Consider the following 25,203-nt stretch of genomic DNA (forward strand, 5'->3'; position numbering starts at 1 on the left):
GAATTAATGGTTAACAGCTGATGTTTGAAAGTGTGATTAAGAGCAGCTTTGGTTCACAGGCATGGTGAATGTTAGTTTGCCCAACCGCTAAGGCACACAGGCAAATTCAAGTTCTCTAGCTGTCTCTCTGTGTGTCCCCTGTTTACATACACAATAAAATAAGAGGAAAAATTTTAATGTGTTGAAAAAGCAAGCTAATCTACCAAGGAATATTTTTGACATGCAAGGATTTTAAGGACATTCACAGACATGCTGTACAAAGAGACGGTGTTACATAACAATGGGAACCAGTAAAAGTAAATATTAAAGTTAAGTGAACATTACCTGCACAAGCTTATTTAGAGGATGAAGACCATTTTGGAATAAGAAAAGCATTCTTACTAAGAATTTCAGCAAACGAGGTGTTTTCAGGTATGATTTCAAAAATTATTAAGATTTCTCTCAGGCAATTATTCCTCAAAGTACCTCTTTCTACCATGGGGGGTTTTTAAAAGTTTTACAATAGAGAATGATTAATTTTTAAAATCTGTCTGATTTAACATTTTTGAAGTTTTTAGTTAATATCCATAACCAATTTGAGAGGAGATGCAGAATAAAAGAAGAGTAATAGTTTGTGCTTAATAACAAGTATTTTACAAATTAAAATGACATTCAAGAGCAAATATTAAAAAATCAGAAGTCTTGATTTGTCCCGCTGATAGTTGGTTTTTCATAGAACAGTTTAATGCTTCATAGGCATAAGTATACTTATAGGTGTCCGGGACAACCTGGTAAAATATTTGCAACAGAATTTTAAAAATTGAAAACTTCATGAGTAGAAAATCATTTAGAGCTCTTTGATATAGAGAGACTCAAAGATGGAAAGAAAGGAAATAAATTGGAAGAAAAGACAAAAAAATGGAAAAATGGTGGGGGAGGGAAGGGTCAGATGAGAAATATCTGGTTAGTAGTAAGCTGGAGCCAGAGAAGAGGGAAGGAAGGGAGAGAACCCTTTCTTTCAGTGCTAGGTTCTTCAGAACTATGAGAGTGTTGACTGCCACACACACAGTCATGCCGAGGAACGTTCTAGGATTTGGGGAAGATAAAATTCAACATCGCGATAGGAACTCTGTGAACACTGTTGAGTTCACTACTCCTCTCCCTCCCTAGTTCTTGTAAACTCTGATGTCAGTAAACTAATTACAAATTCACATTCTATGTTCTAAACATAAGCACATTTTTCTTTTTGTAGGATGATTTTATTATATCAAATGGTACATTTCATTTTGCTTGCCTCGGTTTCTGGTGGTAAGTAGAGCTTTATCTTCAGTATGGACTGGAAATAGCTTGGTTCTCTGACTCATAAATTAGAAAAAAAGAGAGCAGAAGCCCAGAGAGAGAAATCACACCACAGTCCCCATATATGTGGGAGAATGAATCCCACACCATCCACTCCTGGGAAGGAAACAAAATTGTTTTATTTTTTGCTTGAGGCTCCAGGTGTTTTCAAAGAAGAAAAGGAAATTGAGGTGAACGGATTATTCATAATAGTAGGAATCTATGTCTATATCTATATCCATATCCATATTTATTTATATCTAAATTTTCATCACATTTAAATGATATTTAAGAGCAAAATTACAAAATAGGAGTTTTGATTCACCTCATTTAGTCAGTTTTCCATAAAGCAGTCAGTTTCGTGCAACGCACACACACACACACACACTAGCAACTTTGGACTGAAAAATGTTATGTGAATATTCATACATAGTTTATGCATTTCAATAATTTAATTTTAATTCTCCACTCTACATCACATCCACTAAATTTGTTTATAAATTACTTAACCAATATTCAGAAGAACATATCAGTACAAGTATTTTTAGCCCCTGTGTTTATTCTTTTTTTTTTTAACTTTTTTTTTTTTTGTGAGGAAGATCAGCCCTGAGCTAACATCCATGCTAATCCTCCTCTTTTTTGCTGAGGAAGACCAGCTCTGAGCTAAGATCTATTGCCAATCCTCCTCCTTTTTTTTTTTCCCCCCAAAGCCCCAGTAGATAGTTGTATGTCATAGTTGCACAGCCTTCTAGTCGCTGTATGTGGAACGTGGCCTCAGCACGGCCGGAGAAGCCGGGCTGCCAGTAGCGGAGTGAGCGCACTTAACCGCTAAGCCACCGGGCTGGCCCCTGTGTTTATTCTTTATTTAAAATGAAAGCTTAAACATTCCTTTTGAAAATAACTTACATATATTACATTTAATTTCTGCTGTTGCTAGCATTTTATACACAGTACACTTTTTCTGGCATATGTGAAAAATGGCAAATCTAGGTAAAGAGATTTAAAATAAATTCCAGTTACGGTATTAAACTATACAGTTCATAATTTCATTTTTCTTAGTAACCACATTGTTATCCAGGTCATTATATTCCTTCATTGTCATCATTATGAAATAGTATTGTTATTTCATCGATAAATAAATCAGTGCTAACTCAGTGGACATATTTTGAACACTGGACCCTGTACCTGCATATACAATCTTTATATATATGTATGGAACATTTACAAAAATTGACCACATTCAAGGCCCCAAAGCAAGTCTCAACAAATTTTAAAAGATTAAAATTATACAGAGCACGTTATCCAGTCACAGTGGAATTAACCTAAAAAATAACAATGAGACAACCGGAAAATGCTCCAATGTTTGAAAATTAAGTCACACCCTTTTAAATAAATATAGGTCAAAAAAGAGATCACAATGGAAGCTAGAAAATATATGGAATTAAATGATAGTGAAAATATGGCATATCAAAACTTTGGGATGTAGCTGAATCAGTGCTGAGATAAAGGTGTATAGACTTACAGGCACACACTAGAATGGAGAAAAGGTAAAAATTAATGATATAAGAATCCAGATCAAGAAGGTAGAAAGAGAATAGCAAATTAAATGCAAAAAAAAAAAAAGTAGAAGGAAGAAAAAATAAAGAAAATTACAGAAATCAACTGAATGTAAAACAAACATATATTGGAGAAGGTCAACTTAGTCACACTCTCCAACCCACTTTGTAAGGTCAGTGTAATCTTGATACTAAAACCTGACATTATGACACTATGACAAGCCACAGGCCTTTTTTCTTCATGAACATAGATGCAAACGTCATAAACAAAATATTACCAAACTTAACCCAGCAGTATGTTAAAAAAAAATAAAAATAAAAAGAATGATTACATTGCCACAAAGTTGGGTTTCTAGGAATGAAAATTTAGTTTAGCATTCAAAAATCAATAGAGGCACCCAAAAGAAATGAAAGAAAAGACTCTAAGAGCTATATTCGTAGCAGCATTATTCACAAGAGCCAAAAGGTGGAAGCAACCCAAGTGTCCATCAACAGATGAACAGATAAACAAAAGGTGAACATACATACAGTGAAATATTATTCAGTCTTAGAAAGGAAGGAAATTCTGACACATACTATGTCATGGATGAACTTTGAAGATATTGTGCTAAGTCAAATAAGCCAGTCACAAAAGAACAAATACTTTATGATTCTACTTATATAAGGTATGTAAAGTAGTCAGTTTCATAGATAGAAAGAAGGACGGTGGTTGCCAGTGTTTGGGCAGAGCAGGGACGGGGAGTTAGTGTTTAATGGGTAGAGACTTTTAGTTGGGGAAGATGAAAAAGTTCCGCACATGTGTGTGTTACTACAATAAAAAATAATTTTTAAAATTAATAATGCATAAAAAAATTTTGATAAAATTCCATTCATGATAAAAACTCTTAGCAAACTGGAAATAGAAGGGAACTTCCTTCATCTGTTAAAGAATATCTTAAAACAGACAGGCAAACGAAAATCCAAACCAAAAATCTTCAAGGAACCTAATACTTAATAGTGAAGCATTGGAAGTTTTCCCTAGAAATTGAGACTAAGACAAGAATTCCCACCGTTACTGCCATTAAACATAATACTGGAGGTCCTAGTCAGAGCGGTAAAGAACGAAAAAGAAATAAAAAGTAAAAGATCAGAAGGAAATAACTTTTATGGTTCACAGATGATACGATTGTGTACCTAGAAAAGTCCAAAATAACCAACACAAATTATTTGAGCCAATGCATTATATTAGCAAGAAGTCTGGAATCCAAACTCAATATACAAAAAAGAGCACTTGCTAGTTTGCAAACAACAGATTAACCAGTTTTTACTGGCACTAAAAAGCTGTATTTGGATTTTGAAAACCAATCCTCCTTGTAAAACTAAATGATCCAATTAGTATAGGGTATATTTTAAGAAATTCAGAATCTATATTAAATATATAAAATCTGTTTAATTTACCAAATAATTAATAAGTTTCTTAAAAGTAATGTTTTAATGTAGCATGCTTGCTTTGCACCAAGAGGTGGGATTTCCATGGTCAATGGGAATATTTTGAGGTGAGAATCGACTCTCCATCAATGGGAGGCTGCCATACAAGTCCAGCGGAAGTAACACAGAGCTTGGGGAGACAAGGCAGGTTTCTGTTATGTCCCAGGTCATTCTTCATTAGCTGCCAATTTTGGAGAAAATCGTGCTATATACAGAGGTTACAGCTGGGTAAGTTAGTAGGCATATATAGTGAATTTTTGAGGATAGTTTTTGGCAGGGATCCTTGACTCTCTTTTCTCACATAGATCCCTTTGGAAATTTAGTGAACACTCTGGTCTCCATTCTCAGAATCATGTTTTTAAAGGTATAAAGTAAAAATACGTAGGATTACCAAGGAAATCAATCATATTGAAATATAGTTAGTTAAAATGTAAAAAACAAAAAAAGTGATATAAAAATAGATGTGCTTCTTGTTAACACACTCTGTAACAAGATTTAGTGGTGGGCCTAAAACTGAATAGCAATAATTTACCACCAAACTAGTAATGAGTGATAGTGATATTTTGAGATATCTGCAACTGGAGTGTTTTCTTTTCAAATCTGTGATTTTTATTATGACAAAGTCACAGATACTATGAACATGAATGTGGTTTGTTGCTTACATTAATAATAGAAGGTAATGCCACATTTCAGTTAGAGGTTAGTGAAAATAAAGATGGAATTTTCCACCATCCATTCCACAGCTTAAATCCTATAAGACTCTATGATACTTTTGACTGCTTTGTACCTACATACGTTCCCACGTATTTATTGGTATGTTGGTTGTTATTACAATAAATATTTGAGTTATATTTTATTCTGCCCAAAGTATTTTCACTTTTGTTGTATATATTTGTATATATATAATAAGCATATATATATTTTGTTATATATATATTTAATATTAAGACGACCAAGGGCTATATAGTAGTACTTCTCCATGAGAATATACCAAGATGAAAATGTAGATTTTCATCTTTATTCAGAAACCTTTATTTAGTCACTAAGTGATAATGACCCAAAATGTCACAATTTGGAATATTAGATATCTTTTTCTAGAGATAGAAAAAATTTTAACTTTTATGCAACTTAGCTTTTTGTTTAAACTTATATATGGTTTCAGCTGAAGGAGATTCAATTACTGTTCTGAGAGTCTAAAGTTTCTGTTACTAAAGTGGCCCATTTTAAGTAGTGAGGTGATATACATTATCACATCCAGGGCCATTGAGTGCTGCTGGAAAATGATCACCGTGGAGCCTTTGTTTCATATAAACACGGAGTTTAGACAAAGAGAAGCAATGGAGAAGAGGAAAAGCAGGAGGTCCTTTCTAGACTTGGATGGGATCCTAAAGAGCATCTTTTGCCAATAAAGATCTGAGAAATGATTCAATTACCCACAAAGCACTCCACGTTTCCAAGATAATTACTCATAAGCACAATTCCATGAAGGCATATGCACCATTTGGTGATTTTCTTTCCTCTCTGAGGCTGCTTCTCCAATAAACTAACATCAAAGTGTTGATTGCTCTGATTTCCAAGTTCAAGTATATTTCCTGTTGAGTAGACCTACTTCACTTGTCTTCGTGAGATTATTCCCTAATTAGATACGTGCCCGCTAAAACCCAAAATAACCCATGCCATGTATTACATCACAGAATGTGTGACGAAGCTGTTCAAAGATATCTACTTTCAAGGAGGAGACATTACTACTGTTTTTACTCCAAGTGCCAAGCACTGCCAGGTTGTCTGTACCCACCACCCAAGGTGTTTGCTCTTCACTTTTATGGCTGAATCATCATCTGAAGATCCTACCAAATGGTAAATGTTTGCATTTCTACATAGAGGAAATAGATTTTACATGACAGTTACCTACTAATCGATTTCCCTGTACCATTTTATAGAATTTAATGTTAACAATTGGATATTGTCCTTCAATTGAAATATTAAATATTACAGAAAAAAAAGATGGTGTGTAGGCAGATCAGGGAGGAACAGACATGCCTCTCAGTGTGGACTTTCCTCTCTTGTGGTCTCCATATTAATGGTACACTTTTTCTCTTATTTCTCTCTACTTTTATGCCTCTTAATCTTTGCTTTTTGATTGATTGTTGATATTATTTAAACTGATACTTTTCCTTCAACTATTTTATTAGAAAAATTTAAATGTTTATAAAGGTAATATGAAAGAATAGTACAATGATCCCATCAACACCAAGACTTTTTGCCATTCGTATCTTATCTATATAGAGTCATGCGTCCCTTAATGACCAGGATATGTTCTGAGAAATGCGTTGTTAGGCGACTTTGTCATTGTGGGAACATCATAGAGTGTACTTACAGAAACCTAGGTGGTTTAGCCTAGGAAACCCCTAGGCCATATGGTACTAATCTTATGGGACCACCGTCGTATACTGGGTCTATCACTGACCAAAATGTCGTTATGTGGCGCATAACTGTATGTGTACATGTTTAACTATTTGAAATAATTTGAAAATATCAAACACCCCTATATATTTCAACATACATTATCCTACACAAAAGACATAAAAAATTTAAGAAGAATCCCTCTAGATCATCTCAATTGTCCCCCAAATGTAATTTATAGCCACTAACCAGAATCTTATCAAGATTCACAAATTGCCTGTGGTGGTTTTGTCTCTATAGTCATATTTTTAAAAAATTTCTAGAACATTCCACCCACCACTTTTGTTTCCATGTTGAGCTTAAAAATTCAATAATAAATTTTTACTGTAGAATTAAGCTATCAACATCTTTGTGTATTATTGCTGCATTTATAGATATTTACATAGTACCCGAACTTATAAAATTTACTATTCTAAAATCTACAACAAGGATCCACATACTTTTTCTTAATAAGGCAGAGAGTAAATATTTTAGGAGTTATGGATCCAGAGGCAAAATCAAGGATATTATATAAGTACTTATATAACCATTTAAAATGTAACCATTTAAAAATATAACTATTTAAAAATATAGAAACCATTCTTAGCTCATGAGCTATACAAAAACAGGCAGAGGGCTGCATTTGACCAGCAGGTCATAGTTTGCCCACTTCTATTTCCCGTTAGGAAGGAGTAGTATATGTGATCTTTTAAATGTAGGGATGTTGGAATGAAAAACAAACTCACAGTCTTGCTAAGAAAATGTTTGTTTTGGCATAAGATAGAGTAGTTTGTTTCCTTCTTTTCGACTTTCTGTGTGCTGACTTTTAAGACCCATAATTTTAAAACATAAATTCCCACCAAGTAATGTCATTTTTTAAAACACAGGTTTACTTGTATCCTGAAAGACAGTGTTACAGAAACACTGCCAATGGTGAATATGACAGGAGCAATTTCTGGATATTCTTTCAAGCAATGTCCACACCAAATAAGTGGTAAGATGTCTTGTTAGAATTAACAGATACTATGGGGCGGGCCCCTCGGCTTAGCGGTTAAGTGCTTGTGCTCTGCTACTGGCAGCCCAGGTTTGGACCCCGGGCACGTGCCGATGCACTGCTTGTCTGGCCATGCTGAGGCGGCGTCCCACGTACAGCAACTAGAGGGATGTGCAACTATGACGTACAACTATCTACTGGGGCTTTGGGGAAAAAAAAAAAAGGAGGCGGATTGGCAATAGATGTGGCTCAGGGCCGGTCTTCCTCAGCAAAAAGAGGAGGATTGGCATGGATGTTAGCACAGGGCTGATCTTCCTCAAAAAAAAAAAAATAGAATTAATAGATACCAGTTATTGTGATGTATACGTGTAGTTACATCAGTTATGGTTTTATGGCTATAAAACAAAACCCTGCTGTATGGAAATAAATTCTCCTAGTGAAATTCTTTCTGTGTAGAGTAAGAACTAGCATATATTCATGTCTCCCTACCCCCCCCATTATAGTTCATTAAAATTTATCTCATAGAAGGACATACCTTGCTACATCAGTTCTCATCATTCATTTATTTTCTTTCTCTTTTTCAAAGCTTAAAGTTTTATATGAAAGTCCTTATTAAATATATTAATTCAAAGGAAACATCTTTATAAGTTGAGATGACACTTGTCTTAATAGTGAAATAGATAGTTGAATAGGTTAATTAATGAATCAATCAATCAAGAGAGGCCAGCTCGGAAAAGTGAATCAGGCATTTACAGGTCTAATATAGTTGCAATATAGGAAGGACATTGGCATTCTCTTACTGCTTCCATGTGAAAGTAGGAACTAAGCAGACTAAAACAAAAATAAAAGACTTCAGAGGAAAAGTGGCTGAAAGAGTTGAGAAGCAAGTCAGGAGGGAGGGTTGCTAAGGTAGAACTATCTGAGTTGCCCCTGGAGTCTGGAAGATAACCATATTTTCCACTTTTATTTCCAGCTTGCAACAAATATGTTTATGTGGATCTAGACATGAAGGGCTTGAACTATAATAGCTCTATTACCAAGAATGCTCAGGAATGCCAGGAGAGATGCACGAATGACATTCACTGTCACTTTTTCACATACGCAACAAGGTGGTTTCCAAGCGCAGAGCATCGGTGAGTGAGCTGTAGACTGAGCCCAAAGACATTTGATTATCTGATGGAGAACAAAATGGGGATTCATTAAAATGTTTTTCATCAACTTGATGCCAAAATTTATTTTTAATCCCTACAAGACATTTCCATAATAAGTACTTACAGTTTTCTTGATGGAATGTACATTTAAAGCCCAATTTGGATGCATTTATGGTGAGGAGTCTATCTGTTATAAAAATATAAATATATGCTTAACCCATTTTCTAGTTAATTAAAAAAGTGCTACATTTTTAAATTGGCAGTTTTGAGACAGTTACAGCTGGTCTGACTGTGCCACTCCCAGTCTAAAGGATGCTACTGTTTGACCCTTTAAAACCAAAGAAAAACCTACTCAGATATCTCTCCAAATAACAGAAGCCCTAAGCTTCCTAAGACAAAATAACGGAAGCTTCATGTGAAGTGTTTTAATCTTCCCCATACTGGATTTTGAAATATTCCAAGGGTAAATCTATTGTGTAAGAATATTTAAAAAAATGATTTTAACTCTAATGATTAATATGTTCTCTTTAAAAATATTTTAGGGAAAAATATCATTAACTTTTATATTTAGAAATAATTTGAGATATTCTAAATTTGTATAGGAAACTACAGTTATCTGTAATCCAATGAAAAAAGAGAAATAAGTTCAAACGACTAGTATTTGGATTTTAACATTCTACTCTCCATATTCACAGAAAGGAGATGAGTGGAAAGAAAATAAAGCACCGAAGATTTCAAAAACAACATGATAAAACAAACCCTTAAATTAATAATTAAAGTTTTTTTTCTGAGGAAGATTAGCCCTGAGCTAACATCTGTTGCCAATCCTCCTCTTTTTGCTGAGAAAGATTGGCCCTGGGCTAACACCCATGCCCATCTTCCTCTACTTTATGTGGGACGCCACCACGGCATGGCTTGACAAGTGGTGCGTAGGTCTGCACCTGGGATCAGAACCTGCGAACCCTGGGCTGCTGAAGCAGAGTGTGTGAACTTCACCACCATGCCACGGGGCTGGCCCCAATAATTAAACTTTTATGCTTAATTTTCAAGCTTTTATGTCTTTAGCTCAGCTCAAACCACATCTTTTTATATATTTTATGTCTAAGAGTTAACACGATGTGAACAACGGGCCAGGAAATTGGGAGTTGCTAGGCAATACTAAAAAGTTAAAAATGCTAAAATGGAGAAGGGCTTGAGAAGTCATTGATTCCTACACTCTAGCTCATCATGTCACCACCCCTCTCAAGCTGTCACTTTACTGATGGCAAAGTGCACAGGACCACCAGGTCCTGGCAGAGTTGAGACTCAAGTCCAGCTGTCCAGCCTGTCAGATCAATGCTTGTCAGAGCACTTCCTTAGCTATAATGCCCAAGCAATCTCTAAATGGGAATTTCTTGTCATTTTATGTTTTTTCCTACTTGCATTTGGAATAATAATATATTTTTCCATTTTTATTTTTATTCAGTAATGTTTGTCTATTGAAGTACACCCAAACGGGGACACCAACCAGAATAACGAAGCTCGGTGAAGTGGAGTCTGGATTTTCACTGAAATCCTGTGCACTTTCTAACCTGGGTAAGTATTCTTTTCTTAATGAGGTGGTTTAACCATTAAATAATAGGTGCTGATGATACGTGCAATGGGCCTAATTTAGGATACCAGTTTATGCTCACTGATGAAACAGACTCAAAGATCTTTTACCTTCTTCATGTGAAAAATTTCAGTGTGTCCTACACAATTAGAGTTTGTGTTTGAATTTAAAGCTTAAAATAATCACTTTAGTTTTTCTAAATTAAAAATTTAGTTTAAAGGTCTTGGAGTCAACAAACTTTTTACTTATTATTAAGACCTTATTTCTTTAGAGTAGTTTTAGGTTCACAGCAAAACTGAGGGGAAGGTACAGAGATTTCCCGTATCTCCCTTGCCCCCACACATGCATAGCCCCCTCCATTATCAACCTGCCCTACTGGAGTGGGACATCTGTTATAACTGATGAACTTACACTGACACATTGGAATCACCCAAAGCCCATAGTTTAGGTTACGATTTGCTCTGGGTGTCGTGCACTCTATGGGTTTGGACAAAGGTATAATGACGGGTATCCATCATTACAGTATCATACAGAGTATTTTCACTGCCCTAAAGTTCCTGTTTGCTCTGCCTATTCATCCTTCCCTCGCTCCCCAACAAACTTCTTTATGTGGAATTTACGAATACCATGACTGGGCTTTTACTGTTTCAGTGGGTGAGTTGACAGCCTGAACACAGTTTCTTCTGTCCTACAGCTTGTATCAGAGATGTTTTCCCCAGCACGGTGTTTGCAGACAGTAACATCGACAGTGTGGTGGCTCCAGACCCCTTTGTCTGTCGCCGTATCTGTACCCACCATCCCAATTGTTTGTTTTTTACCTTCTTCTCTCAAGACTGGCCTAAAGAGTCTGAAAGGTAAGGAGTTAAGATTAATAGTAATGTTATCTTTTAAAACAGCTGATCAAAACCCATCGTTAAAAATTCTGAGCAACTACAGATTTACTCCAAATGTCTGTATAGGGTAGGTAAAAGTTGCAAAGAGTTCCTCGCTCTGCTGCCTTTCCGTTACCCACTACTGACTACAAACCCCATGTTACCAAAGACTCTTGATATTCTTTAGGTTAGGGAGGTCTCTGCCTTCAGCAAAGGGAGAGTTGCCTAGGTCTGAATGGAATGAGGAAAGTAAACGGTCATTAAGAGGCAGCTTAGTCCAATGCTTGGTTTAAGACAATTGAACCTGGAACAGAAAGACCTGGAAATATCAGTGAAATGTCAAATCCAAAGAGGAGAGAAGTGAAAATGAAGGCCTCCATCATCAGAACTGGGGATGATGGTGCAGGGAGGTTTGAGAATTGAGACCCTATTTCCCTACTGATGGATATTAAAACACAGGAAACCATAATAAAGCGTGGGAAATTTCTCTGATCATCAAACGGACATTTGCTGGGGTTGCTGCCCCATATTAACAAGATTCACTAAGAATATCTTAAGATTAAGTCTGCTTCAAAATATGGATTCCATGTATTACCTGAATCAGAATTCTCAGAGCCCTTGGCACTTGCTCAACTTGGCTGCCCATTATTGGGAGAGTGTCCCCCAGATCAATCCAGCCAAGGTAAACCCTGAGTTCCTTGTCCATCGAGCAAGACTCACTCCATTGAGTGAGGCTATAATTTCAGAAGCACTAGGTCTGTCACATGAAAATATGTCTGTTACTTTCATTTACTGAACAAACTTAATATAATTTATTTGGTGCCTACTATATACCAGACACTGTTCTGAACACTAGGGATGCCATTAGTAAACTAAATAGATAAAAATCCTGCCCCACTTGGAGTGGAAGTGATAGAGACGTAATCAGATTGGGATATATTGTCAATGTAGAGCCAGTAAGATTTGCTGATGGCCTGGATGCTGGCTATGAAGGAGAGGGTCAGGGATAGCACCAAGATTTTTGGCCCAAGGAATTGAAAGGATGGAAATGCCAATGACTAAAATGTGGAAGATTTCATAAGGAGCAGATTTCAAGAGAGAAGAGATGCCTAGTAGACATCCAGAGAGAAATGTTGAATTGTCAATTGAAAAGAAAAATCTGGAATTAAGAAGAGAGGTTTACATTCTAGATCTATGCTTGGGCGTCACCAGTATCCAGCTGGTAGTTAAAGCCATCGAATCTGGTGAGATCATCAAAAGGTTGAATGCAGTCAGAGAAGCAAGGAGGTTCAAAGATGGAGCCTTGAGGCATTATAAACTTCAGAAATTAGAAAGGTGCCTTTGTGGTGTGTTATTTTGTGTTAAGCACTGCTCTTTTTCTTTTTTATTCCTTTTATAAAATCCCAAGTCAATACCTATAGGAGGAATAACACATTTGATTCTCAATATAGGGCGAGAGAGGAACATGGATGCTACAGGTCAAGACTTGGCTTTTAAAATTTAAATTAATTAACATTAAATAAAACTAAATATTCATTTCCTCAGCTGTATTAGCCACATTTTAAGTGCTCAACAGCTGCCTGTGGCTAGTGGCTGTTGTGTTGGATGGCACAGACATGGAATATTTCCGTCATTGCAGAAAATTCTATTGGACAGCACTGCTCTAGACAGTGATTTTGTGCTAATTAGGAAAAGTTACTTCCTTCCAGGAAAATTCTGCCTGGGTGTGGAGCCTGTGATGGGTTTCACTTATCCCTGTCTAAGTCTGCAGCAACTCCAGATAGCAGATTTCTAGGTAGCATGAAAACTCTTGAATCTTTGAGATAGGCTGAGAGTTTTGAAAGAGAGGAAATAAAGAAGGAAGATGATAGGAACACTGACAAGAGAGCAAGCTCAGAAAATTTTTATGGAGGCAGGTAGTTTAGGTTTGAAAATTTGTCTACAATCTATGGATCATTGGGTCTGACCCAGTGATTTATGAAGAGTACTTTCAAAATGGGAAAATCTTTGCTATTCAATGCCAGCATGAGCTGACTTCTACATGTGCTGTAAAAAATGTTTTTTAATTTGATATGTTTTATATGGTATATTTATATTTCCCTTTTTTACTGTTAGAAATCTTTGTCTTCTTAAAACATCTGCGAGTGGATTACCAAGTACACGCATTAAAAAGAGCAAAGCTTTCTCCGGGTTCAGTCTACAAAACTGCAGGCACAGCGTCCCAGGTAAACAATGACGGCATTTTCTTCTGATTAATACCAAGAAATTTAGGAAATTGACGAGTGCTAAGGTGATATGTCTCATATCTGATATGTGATTTGCTGTCTAGTGTTCTGTCATCCTTCATTTTACCGTGACACTGATTTCTTGGGAGAAGAACTGGACATTGTTGATACGAAAGGGCATGAAGCCTGCCAGAAAATGTGTACCAACACCGTCCGCTGCCAATTTTTCACTTATTCTCCACCTCAAGAATCTTGCAAGGCAGGGAAGTAAGACATAAAGGGTTACAGTGATACTTCTGTCCCATCTATTTAGAGGAGCATTATGTTTATACCCTTTTGTTTCCAACCTGTAGGGGTAAATGTTACTTAAAACTTTCTTCAAATGGATCTCCAACTAAAATACTTCATGGGAGAGGAGGCATCTCTGGATATACATTAAGATTATGTAAAATGGATAATGGTGAGTTTAATGTGACTTGAAAGAATACGTATGAAGGAGTTATTCTATGCCAGATACATCATGACAAAGAGAACCAATAATAGCCACAGAAGGGAGAAAATTGGTGAAATAATGAACTTAGATGCAATTTTCTGTTATTTTCACTCCTATCTCCCAGGCTGACCATGTTTTAAGGGTAAATATTGGGCCTTGACTAAATTCTGCATTGCCTAGTATTAATTGAATATGTGTTTTAATTCGACACATTCACACGACTGGTATTTCATGGTGAGACTCAGGCTCAGCCAACACTTTTATGTCTGATTCTTGTTATCAAGGCCAACTAACTTTCTTATCATTCTTTGTAATCAAAATATCAACCAGCATCTTAGTTAACCAAATTATTCATTTTCTTTCCATTGACCATTACTTGATCTTTAGTTGAAACATAAATAATCATCATATGTTTGACAATTATGTCTCTATTCAAGAAATACTCAAGTAGCTCCCTCTCAGGGGCCTTCATTCTTTCAGATTCCCTGCCAGTGTTCTGCATACTTATGAATATTGGCAAAAATTACAGTAAAACCTTATTATTTTGTAACAAAGAGTGTGGTGGGTGGAAATAAAAAGAATGTCTAGATTAAACAAGACCTGTAATAACATAAAAATTACAATAAAAATCAGATCAGTGATGTTTTCATCTCAGTGGCCAATTTCTGAGCATAGTAACCAGAGATGGTTTGTAGGTGAACAGAATCGTCTAGGGGACAGAATCCCCAACAGGAAAGAATATACTACACACACTCCTCCCTAAGTTACCATAATGCCCTGTGATGACTTGAGTATTTATCGGTTTACATAAAACCACACATTTTTAGACTTTTATTGCTTAATGTCCGATATCGTAATGTAATATAAATTAAGATGCAACTGATATTTAATGAATAAAATAGAAGTTGATAATTATGCTTTGTAATAGTTTCAAAGTATAAAATTTTTTGTTTCAGAATTATATGCTCTACTGAGAAGGTGAATAAATCCTTAACTTCTGAGAACTTGTTTTGTAGAATATATGATATTGTGTTGCATCCAATACTAATATCCCAGCTAGGAAACTATGACTTCCTAGAGTTTAGAGGGGGCTCTTATGGGAATCTTTGGATGGTTCAACCTTCTTTAAAAAGCTAATCAGTTACGTTGTATCTCATACATTCTGTGTTTTCCTCGCAATAAATTTACCTAGGCAAGAAGGAGCATTGATAATAACTCTGTTGTCTTAGTTGTACTAAGCATTAGAAGGAACGCTTAGCAAGTTTTGTTCTTAATGATGTCGACATAGTTTAAAAAATAAGAACCAGCACTTACGCCTTAAATTGCAGAATCCATTCTCCACTCTCCTTCCTTCATTATGTTCTTCTCTATTGAATTCATGGACTCTATAAAGGTTACAGAATATTTGAGGTGTAGATTGATAGTTGAAGCAGAAAATATAAGGGAAAATAAAATCTTATATCATTTTAGTGAACCTTCTGAATTAAATGAAACTAGGTAACTAGGTTGCACTATATTAGATGAAATAATACCCTAATATTAGAGGGGATATCTAATTATGTTTAACATGTCTTGCATTGTCATTGGTCTACAATATAACTTAACTTTCCTAAGATACAGAGCAATTGCCATCAAAAGAAACATTTCTTAACACAAAATATGATCCTAGACATGGATATTTTCAGTATTGTGTTTGAACTGAGAAACCAAATAGAATGAACATCAAGATCAATGACTCATCCCTAATAAGGTCTTTGCTAAGTTGTTCAGAATGTATTTTAGTTACTGCTTATCTATTAATTTTCCTAAACTTTGCCATTATGCCACTTCCCAACTTGCAAATTATAAGGGCTTCCCAGTAATTCCAGAATATAGTCAACATCCTCAAAATGGTCCTCTAAAACTAATCTCCACCTGATCCACTCTCAAATGAGAACTCTCTTCTTAGCATATCTAGGCTTTCACAAACACTTCATGCTTGTTCCTATGTCAGCTTTACACCAGCTGGGTGTTTCCTTCAAAATTCATTTTCCTGTCCTCTTCTATTTGAATCTGCCTCAGAATTATACACCCATTTTCCTATTGAGGAAAGAAAGACCTAGAGAGGTTGTTTATGCCTAGAAAACTAATGAATGGACTGTCTAGGACTTAGCTTTTGACTAGTGACTCTTCTGTTAACTTCACACTCCTCCTCTAGCCGAGGACATGAAGCTTCCTTGATCCCCTGAGCCTTGCTCTCCTAAGTCTGATCTGAGCATAGCGGGTTGCCATCACCTGGGAGTTTGCTAGAAAGAATTTCAGGCCCCACCCCAGACTGAATCAAAATCTGCATTTTAAAAGATAACCGGGTGATCCATATGCACATTAAAATATGAGAAGCACTGCTCTAGAATACTGTTGTCTATGAACACCTCACTCCCATTCTATCTAGGTTACTCAGGCAGATTTGGCCAAGGCTTCCAACCAGGAGAGTGGGTTCTTGTGTTGGGCATCCCAGGAGGTAGAAATAGAAGGGACTATGCTACTCAGGGCAGCCAAGACAGAAAGAAACAGAGGGGTAAGTCTGACTCAAAGTCCTTGGAAAGTATCAAGATTTGAGCCAAAGAACCCCAAACTGTCAACAAGACCAAAGGGCAGAAGCAGTTCACAAACAGAAGAGCAGCCCAGGTTGGGTTGTGGGTGGAGCAGGAGGAACTGGGACCAAAGGTTAGCCCGAGTGGAAGGGGATAGGGGAGGAATTGGACAAAGACTGCAAACTGAGTGGAAGGTACTCAACTTTTCTTTATAACTTCAAACTTCAGCAGGGCTGATTAAAACTGAAATCGCTAGGCTCTACAGCCAGAGTTTCTGATTCACTGGGACTGGGGTAGGGCTCAACAATTTGTATTTCTAACAAATTTGCAGGTGATGCTGTTGGTCTGAGGGCCAACTTGCCAACCGCTGCTTTAAAAGGACTATCAGGGTTATCACTTGAAGGATGATAAGACTGCCTCCTGGTACCAGATGAAGCATTATTTGGGGGCATACGATCTCAAGGCGACTTACTCATTCAATTTTTATGTGCATGTTTTGCTTTGCCAACTTGATTATAAAGTTTTTTCAAGTCAAGGTCATGGTAATTATTGAATCAAGGGAAAATTTCCTTCCCTTTGCATCTGAAGGAGCATAACTACTGATGGAAAAGAAGATTTAGGAAGCTACTCATTGCAATCCTTCTGTTGCAGCGTGTACAACCAAAATCAAGCCCAGAGTTGTTGGAGGAAGGGCATCTGTTTCTGGTGAGTGGCCATGGCAGATAACTTTGCACGTCACCTCACCTACCCAGAGACACCTATGTGGAGGCTCCATCATTGGAAACCAGTGGATATTAACAGCGGCTCATTGTTTCGACGAGTCAGTACTATTACTGTTTTTACTTGTTCACTGTGCTCACACATATATGAAATCCATCACTATTATATTAGCAAATATTTTTAAAATGTAAATTACCCTATTTGCTAAATTAATTTTCTGTCTGTAGTGAAAAAAACAAAAAGGAAGAACCACTCGTGGTCTACTAGCATCAGAATAGGTGCAGGAAGGTGGCTGTTTGACTGCATACAATTCCACTTTCTCATTTAAATGTATATACATCCCCAAGGGAGTTCTTGTTATTTCCTATAAGAGCACACCATCTTCTGTGCATTGGGTCCAGAACTAAATTCAAAGAGAGTTTTTCATTCCCCGAATCTAATTTCACTTTCTACCTTTCTCGCTCTCTCTCTCTTTCAATGTTTCCACATGTAGAAGGAAGAATTCATTACTCATCCTCAAATTGTATTCCCTACTTAGGTCAACTTTAATATTGGCCAAAAATAAAAGCTCCATCAGCAGAGTATACGTATCCTAGGGAAATTTAGTTGGCCAAACTTCCTCTTTGCACTTCAGTATCCTCTGAGTTGTTTCCAGACACTGTTTGGTGTGTATGCTTTTTTTTCCCATCAATATGCAGCATACTCACATTATAACTCAAAAATACGTTTGAGGTCAATAGTCTCCTTTATCTTTTACATATGGGAAAATGGAATACCAGAAAGTCCAGGTGAATTTCTCAGGGTCACGACCAATGAACGGCAGAGTTGAAACTAAAACCCAGAACTCTTCATGGGTGTGTGTAGGGGAGTGCGTGTGTGTGTGTGTTGGAGGGTGGAAAGAGCATTTATTCATTTTTGTGTTTACTGTAAGGTAAATGCTAGCCCAGGGCCTTCTATATAGGAGGAATATGTGACTGAAAATCTTAGCGTGAAATCGCTTTTTTCCACTTAAAAGCCCATCACTGGCAGAAAATATCAGATAGTATAGCCAGTTAAATAGCAATATAGCTCTAATGTTTGGGAATTGTTTGGTAAAGGAAATTTCTTTTCTTCTATTGTTTACTCCTTAGGGTAGCGTCACCTAAAATTTTGCGTGTCTATGGTGGCATTTTAAATCAGTCAGAAATAAAAGAGGATACATATTTCTTTGGAGTTCAAGAGATAATAATTCACGATCAATATGAAAAGGCAGAAAGTGGGTATGATATTGCCTTGTTGAAACTGGAAACAACAATGAATTACACAGGTATGTAGAATTTTAAATGGAAAGTTTCTACAATGATGACCTAGACATAATGTTTAACACTCCTAGATTCACAGCCTGACCCTAGCCATCTCTCCATGGGCTGTTATCAGGAAGAGGGAGAGTTTGCAAAGCTAGTCTTTCAGTCTGTTAAGACTGACTCTCTTTTTTTTTTTTTTTGTGAGGAAGATCAGCCCTGAGCTAACATCCATGCTAATCTTCCTCTTTTTGCTGAGGAAGACGGGCTCTGAGCTAACATCTATTGCCAATCCTCCTCCTTTTTTTTTTTCCCCAAAGCCCCGGTAGATAGTTGTATATCATAGTTGCACATCCTTCTAGTTGCTGTATGTGGAACGCGGCCTCAGCATGGCCGGAGAAGTGGTGCGTTGGTGTGCGCCCGGGATCCGAACCCCGGGCAGCCAGTAGCGGAGCGCGTGCACTTAACCGCTAAGCCACGGGGCGGGCCCCAAGACTGACTCTCTTTGCTGATTATTGAATCCTATTTTGGGCTGTGGGGGAAATGATAAGTTTTCTCCAGGCTTCTTCAGATGCACAGAATGACATACTTTTTAATAATATATTGGAATATTAAGGATGATTTATACCTCCCTTTTAGGAACAAAAGGATTGAAGGTCAGAGCAATTAAGCAACTCCTACAGGGTTCCGGACCTGGTTAGAGTGATGGAGTTAGTGGGGAGGGCTGAGGCTGGTCTCGCTCTTGTTCCCTCTACCTGGAATGTGTGATGTATAATGCTGAACATGAGGGATGAAAATGTATGCCAATGAGGCCAAAATGGATATAGAGAACACAGTAAATAATGTAAAGCAAAAAAAGAGAGTCTCCTGGGAAAGAAGATACATTTCGTTTCTGATAACTAAATCATGATTTTTAAAATTTAGATTCTCAACGACCCATATGCCTACCTTCCAAAGGAGATAAAAATGTAATATATAGCGATTGCTGGGTGACTGGATGGGGGTACAGGAAATTAAGAGGTAAAAAATGATGTTTCTTTATATGCTCCATCCTAAAGATAAAGAACACAGTTTAACCATAACCTTTTCTGCTATGTCAAGTCATACAGCTAAAATGTGAGTAAAATACTAACATTATTCAATTGCAGAAAGTGTATTAATAAAGATGGAAAGACAAATTTACCCAAGTGAGGATACTATCACGTCTGTTTGATTGGAAATTTTAAATATGACAATCTCTTTAAAGACTAATTATTTTTAATGAAGTTTAATGTGAAACCTAGCACTTTTCAGTAAATGTCCTAGTCTGTTATTCAATTATTTTCTCTGGGAAGTTATTCCAGTTAGAGTTGTAATTAATTTTGAACTTAATTAACGTTAACAAAATGGTACTCACAATAGTGGGAAAAATGTCTTCTTCCTACTCTGTAATTATGAAAGGTCTATGAGGTAAAACTAATATTTTTTCTTTCTAGATTTTTATATAGGTATAAGTTTGATTTTAAATACATATATTTATATTTAAATATATACTTATATTTATACTATTATATGGTTATTCCATTAACAAACCAAAAAAATTGTTTTTCAGATAAAATACAAAATACTCTCCAGAAAGCCGAGATACCCTTGGTGACAAATGAAGAATGCCAGACAAGATACACAAAGTATAAAATTACCAATAAGATGATCTGTGCAGGCTATAAAGAAGGAGGGAAGGATGCTTGTAAGGTAACAGAGTGTTCTCAACCAATTGAATATATTCAAATTAGAATGTTTAATGCATTTTAAAAAGCAGTCTTCTGCCAAGGAGCAGGGGACACAGTATGGTTTTTTTTGTTGTTTGTTTTTTGGCTTTTTTTGCTGAGGAAGATTCACCCTGAGCTAACATCTATTGCCAATCCTCCTCCTTTTTAGCTTGAGGAAGATTAGCCCTGAGCTAACATCTGCACCAGTCTTCCTCTATTTTATATGTGGGTCGCCACCACAGCACAGCTGATGAGTGGTGTAGGTCCACACCTGGGATCCGAACCCGTGAACTGGGGCTGCTGAAGTGGAGCACGTGAGCTCAACCACTATGCCACAGGGCAAGCCCCACAGTGTGTTTGTTTTAAAACCGAAGTTTACAAAAGGGCCAAGACAGAATTTTAGGCGAAATCACTCTGGGGAAAATGTATTTAAGATGAGAAGTGTCTGAACTGACTGTGCGCCTTTTCTTTTCTCCTCTCGTCTTAGGGAGATTCTGGGGGCCCCCTGTCCTGTAAACACGATGAGGTCTGGCACTTGGTGGGCATTACCAGTTGGGGTGAAGGCTGCGCTCAAAGAGAACGGCCAGGTGTTTACACCAACGTGGTCAGGTATGTGGACTGGATTTTGGAGAAAACCCAAGCACCGTGAAAGTGTTCTTGGATGCCATCGGACTCCCTGAAGGGCAAACCAGATTCTTCCCCAGAAGAGGGTTTTGATGTCACTGAAGAAGACACTGTGCCATCATTTTCCTCTACAGGTCACGATACTGAGGCAGAAACAATTGAAGGGGCTTGGTATTTGTAAGAAGATGCCCAAACAAACTATTGTTTTCAAAACTCCTATTCCATGATCATCATAGTTTGCTTTCAGCATCCAGTCTCTTGCTTTTTGATCACATCTTTACTCAGCCAAAGAAATACTATAAGGTGATATTTTTGAAGATTAAAATATAGCCAGATAAACCAGAAAAGAATCGAGCAGTGGCACCAAAGGAAAGAAGGCACCACGAAAAGATTTGTTAAATGAAAAACAGGAACCGGAGAGAATGGAGACAAGGACAGTCACCATCAATTTGCAAGAATCTATTCTCTGCCTGTATGAACACATTTCCTTTGTAAAGGAAGAACTTGACTGAATTCAGTGGCAGGTTTTCAGAATAATCAGGAATTCTTGTCATCTCGATTTTGAATATTTTTTTCAAGTTAGTTTGGGTAGATAGAAGCTATGAGTGTGAATGTGGACTCCAGAATTTCTATAGGGGAAATTATTAGAGGCCGCAACTCATCTGGAAGCGGTCCTTTTGGGGATGAATCTCAAACACGTACTTGCCTAGAAAACTATTTATGCAAAGATTGTCTATTTATTTGGCGTGGTTTTGCGGTAGGGGAGGCTGATGGAGATGAAAGGAGCAAGCTAAAGTGTCACTGTGAGTGTGGGTTTACAAATCTGCATTTATAGATAAATGTATTGGACAGAAGTCAATATAAAGTACATCCATACTACAGGGGAAAACAATTTGGGAACAAATGGATGGTTATAGTAGAGTCTTAAGTATCTTCAAAGCAGCTTCCTGTATTCTAAGTCTTGGGGTTTTCCCTATAGTGCACATATTTACCTGGTTATTGTTTCTGGTATAGTGTAATAACTTGGGATTTGCACTGTCTCCACCACAATTTTCAATCTGTGTCAACAACTTTACAATTCATCCAATATTAAAAATATTTATTGAGCACACTGAGCTGTGGGGCTCCAGTGTGAGCAGATAGATATGTCCCTTCCTTCATGAAGCTTCTAGTCTAGTTAGCATGAACAACAAAAATAAAATAATTACACAAGTATAAAGTATATAATTTAAAATGGAAATGAGAGGGATGTACAGGGTTCTATGAGAAGGGAGAGGAAGAAAAGCATTTGGGGCGGGTTCAAAGATTGGGATGAAAAGGAGTTTGTTCTGAGGAAGACAAAACAAAAACAAAAGCAAACAAAAAACCCCCTAAAATCAAACAGACTGGAATGGCATAAAAGGGCCAGATCCAAAATGCTTGTTGATTCAAACAAGACTGGAATTGAAAATTGGAGTGCCGTTAAGATTACCAAGGATAATAATTTTTCTTATCTTATTGTCTGTTCATTGCCTTAGTAGTCTTGATGCAACACTTCACATAAAAAAAGGTTAAGATGTAATTTGTGATAAGAAGATATCCTTCCTTTACATTCCCCATCTGTGTCTCTTTTGTTCAAAAGGAGAGGAAGAGGCATTAAGGGATAGAGGAGACTATATGTAACTAATCTATTTCTGAAGAAAAATTTGTTATTCCCTAAAAAAAGAAAAGATCTTTCTGTGAAGTCTTTCCCAAGAAATTTTTAAGAAAAATACACATTTTAGTTTTGTAATATTTAATTTTATATAATATCTTAATTTTTGAATAGCTAGTATACGCCCATGGTTCATAAGAGAAAACACCGTAAGAAGATGTAAAATATACAATGAGAAGATTCCATTCTCCATACCAAAAGATTACACACTCTACACACTATTCCGAAATTTCTTTTTCACTTAGCGCTCTACCTTGGAAATATTTCTGATTGGTGTAGAGAAGGCTTCCTCGGTCTTTTTTTTATGGAAGTATGGTATTCCATCACAGAGATTCCACATTTTATTTAACCAGTCCCCTACTGTTGGACACCTAGGTTGTTTCCAGTTTTTCACTCTTTCACATGTATGCAGGTAAATTTGTAGGATATATTCCAGGAATAGAATTGCTGAAAAGAAAACAAGGATAAATGCAATTGTAATTTTGATAAATATTGTCAAATTTCTCTTCAAAAATTTGTAGCAATTTTCTCTCCCATTAGCAATGTAAGACAGAGTCACACTTTGGCTAACATTATGACATCAAACTTAGGAATTTTTTGACAACCCAATTCGGTGGGAAAATGTATCTCAATGTAGTTTTATTTTGCGATTCTCTTAATATAAATGACATTAAACGTTGCATGTGTAAGATCACCAAATTATTAACTGCTTAATTTTTTAATTAATATTAATTTGGCAGTTATCACGTAAACAAAAATAGAATATGATCCTTGCAGTCTTAAAAATATAGTAAGAATTCTTGCAAAAAAAAAAAAGGTTCCAGAACTTATATTGTGCAAACTGGATAGTAGCTCAATGTGGTGAACATATTGGTTGCCTATCCTTCACCCTGTGTGTTATAGACACACAGGAGGTGATCTCACCTCCAGGTCCAGGGATGGATCCTGATTTGCATGCTTCCAACGATGTAATCCCATCTTCCTTGCCCTGGGAATTAGTTCATGGGTGAGCAGGTCTAGGCAGCTGGCATATGGCATCCCCCAAGCTACTGTCATTGGCTCAGCCGTCAATCTGAGCAACCTTTAAGACTTTGGATTGATTGTCGAGGGAACAGCTTTCTCATCCCCCTCCAGGTGAATGGGGAAGCACTGGCCTTGGTTGAGGTGGCAACAATCTTGAGAACCCAGCCCAGGGCCCACAGAGACGTGGAGACACAGTGCCTGAGGCCCGAACAAACGCTGGGCTTTCCTGTTTCATAGTAATGAATCCCCTTTTGTGTTTAAGCCAGTTTGAATTGGGTTTTCTGTTGCTTGCAGTGGAAACTTGGATGCCCTAGGACTTAGTGACCCAAAGTATTATTATTACCCTGATTCAACTAAATTTAACTTGCCTTGATGAGGCACCTACTACTGTACTATTCTAGGGAACTTAGTTTATCTTTTCTTCTAATTTTAAAAATTCTATTTTCTTGAATCATTTTGATTTTAAATATTCAAAGAGAAGTTGGTTACAACTCTTTATAGAGCTGCCTCTGTTTCTGGACAGCCAGCAATGAGGCCATGCTCCATCACACGTGCTGTGGTTCTCACAGCTGGCACCTTGGGCACCAGTAGGCTGTCATAAACATAGACCCTAAAGAGTGAACCCAAACTTTGGGATGAGAATCACATATAAGACTAAGGCATTTATTTAAGAAAGACTTTAGAAATAATACATTTTATATTATATTTGATCCACTTATAGCCTTAGCTGCTGTCTTACCTCATTAAATAGTCAGGGAAACTGACCCATTTTGATGAAGAGACATGTCCTCACCTGGTCCTATTCAGACCTACTTCCCCCCTCAACCTCTGAGTTCTATGTTGTCCTCTAATATTCCTATGGTATGGGCTTTTCCACATCCTACAGCAGTCTGGGTCAGAATGGACCTTTCGCTATCCTGGTTTGAGAAAATTTTCAACATTCTGGTTAATGTCCCAAAGATCACATTTAGAGAATTTACCGATGGCACTTATGCTCCAGCAGAAGTTAATTGGCATCTCTCCACAAGATGTCCATGAGGCCCCCTGCTACCCCAGGGAGAGCTTCTCTGGCCGTGGTCCCTGGGCTCTATCCTGACATCCCACTCATTTGTTCAATTCCCACTGTGTACACAGTGCTCATGGATCAGTGCAGAGCAAGCTTCTCTCTTTACTTCTTGGGAGAACATTTCTGCCCTTTCCAAGGCCATCCACAAACTAAAAATAACTCTTCAGAGCAATTTTTCAGTTGGGAATGTGCCTCTGTGTGTGTGTGTGTGTGTGTGTGTGTGTGAGAGAGAGAGAGAGAGAGAGAGAGGGAATGAAAACGAATATTTCTGATAGCTGCAACACCTTACACTCACTTCAACTGCCCTGCCTCTCTGGGTTTCAATCCTTCCTCATCTTCGGATTCGGTTTTAGTTTCCTAGGGCTTCT

At 37.1% G+C, this 25,203-nt stretch overlaps 1 protein-coding gene across 1 annotated transcript; it reads left to right on the forward strand.

The window, feature by feature from the left end:
• The first annotated feature begins 1,232 nt into the window (after positions 1-1,232).
• On the forward strand, positions 1,233-21,078 carry F11 (coagulation factor XI). The gene is made up of 14 exons (XM_004428770.3): positions 1,233-1,287; positions 6,035-6,197; positions 7,670-7,776; positions 8,750-8,909; positions 10,393-10,502; positions 11,213-11,372; positions 13,506-13,615; positions 13,720-13,882; positions 13,969-14,075; positions 17,333-17,501; positions 18,532-18,707; positions 19,606-19,701; positions 20,273-20,412; positions 20,917-21,078. Exons 1-14 carry the CDS (start codon positions 1,233-1,235, stop codon positions 21,076-21,078), a joined length of 1,878 nt encoding a protein of 625 aa, XP_004428827.1.
• Positions 21,079-25,203: the final 4,125 nt, after the last annotated feature.

This window comes from Ceratotherium simum, chromosome 28 (genome assembly GCF_057802395.1).
Source record: "Ceratotherium simum simum isolate JZ-2026a chromosome 28, ASM5780239v1, whole genome shotgun sequence".
Taxonomy (NCBI): domain Eukaryota; kingdom Metazoa; phylum Chordata; class Mammalia; order Perissodactyla; family Rhinocerotidae; genus Ceratotherium; species Ceratotherium simum.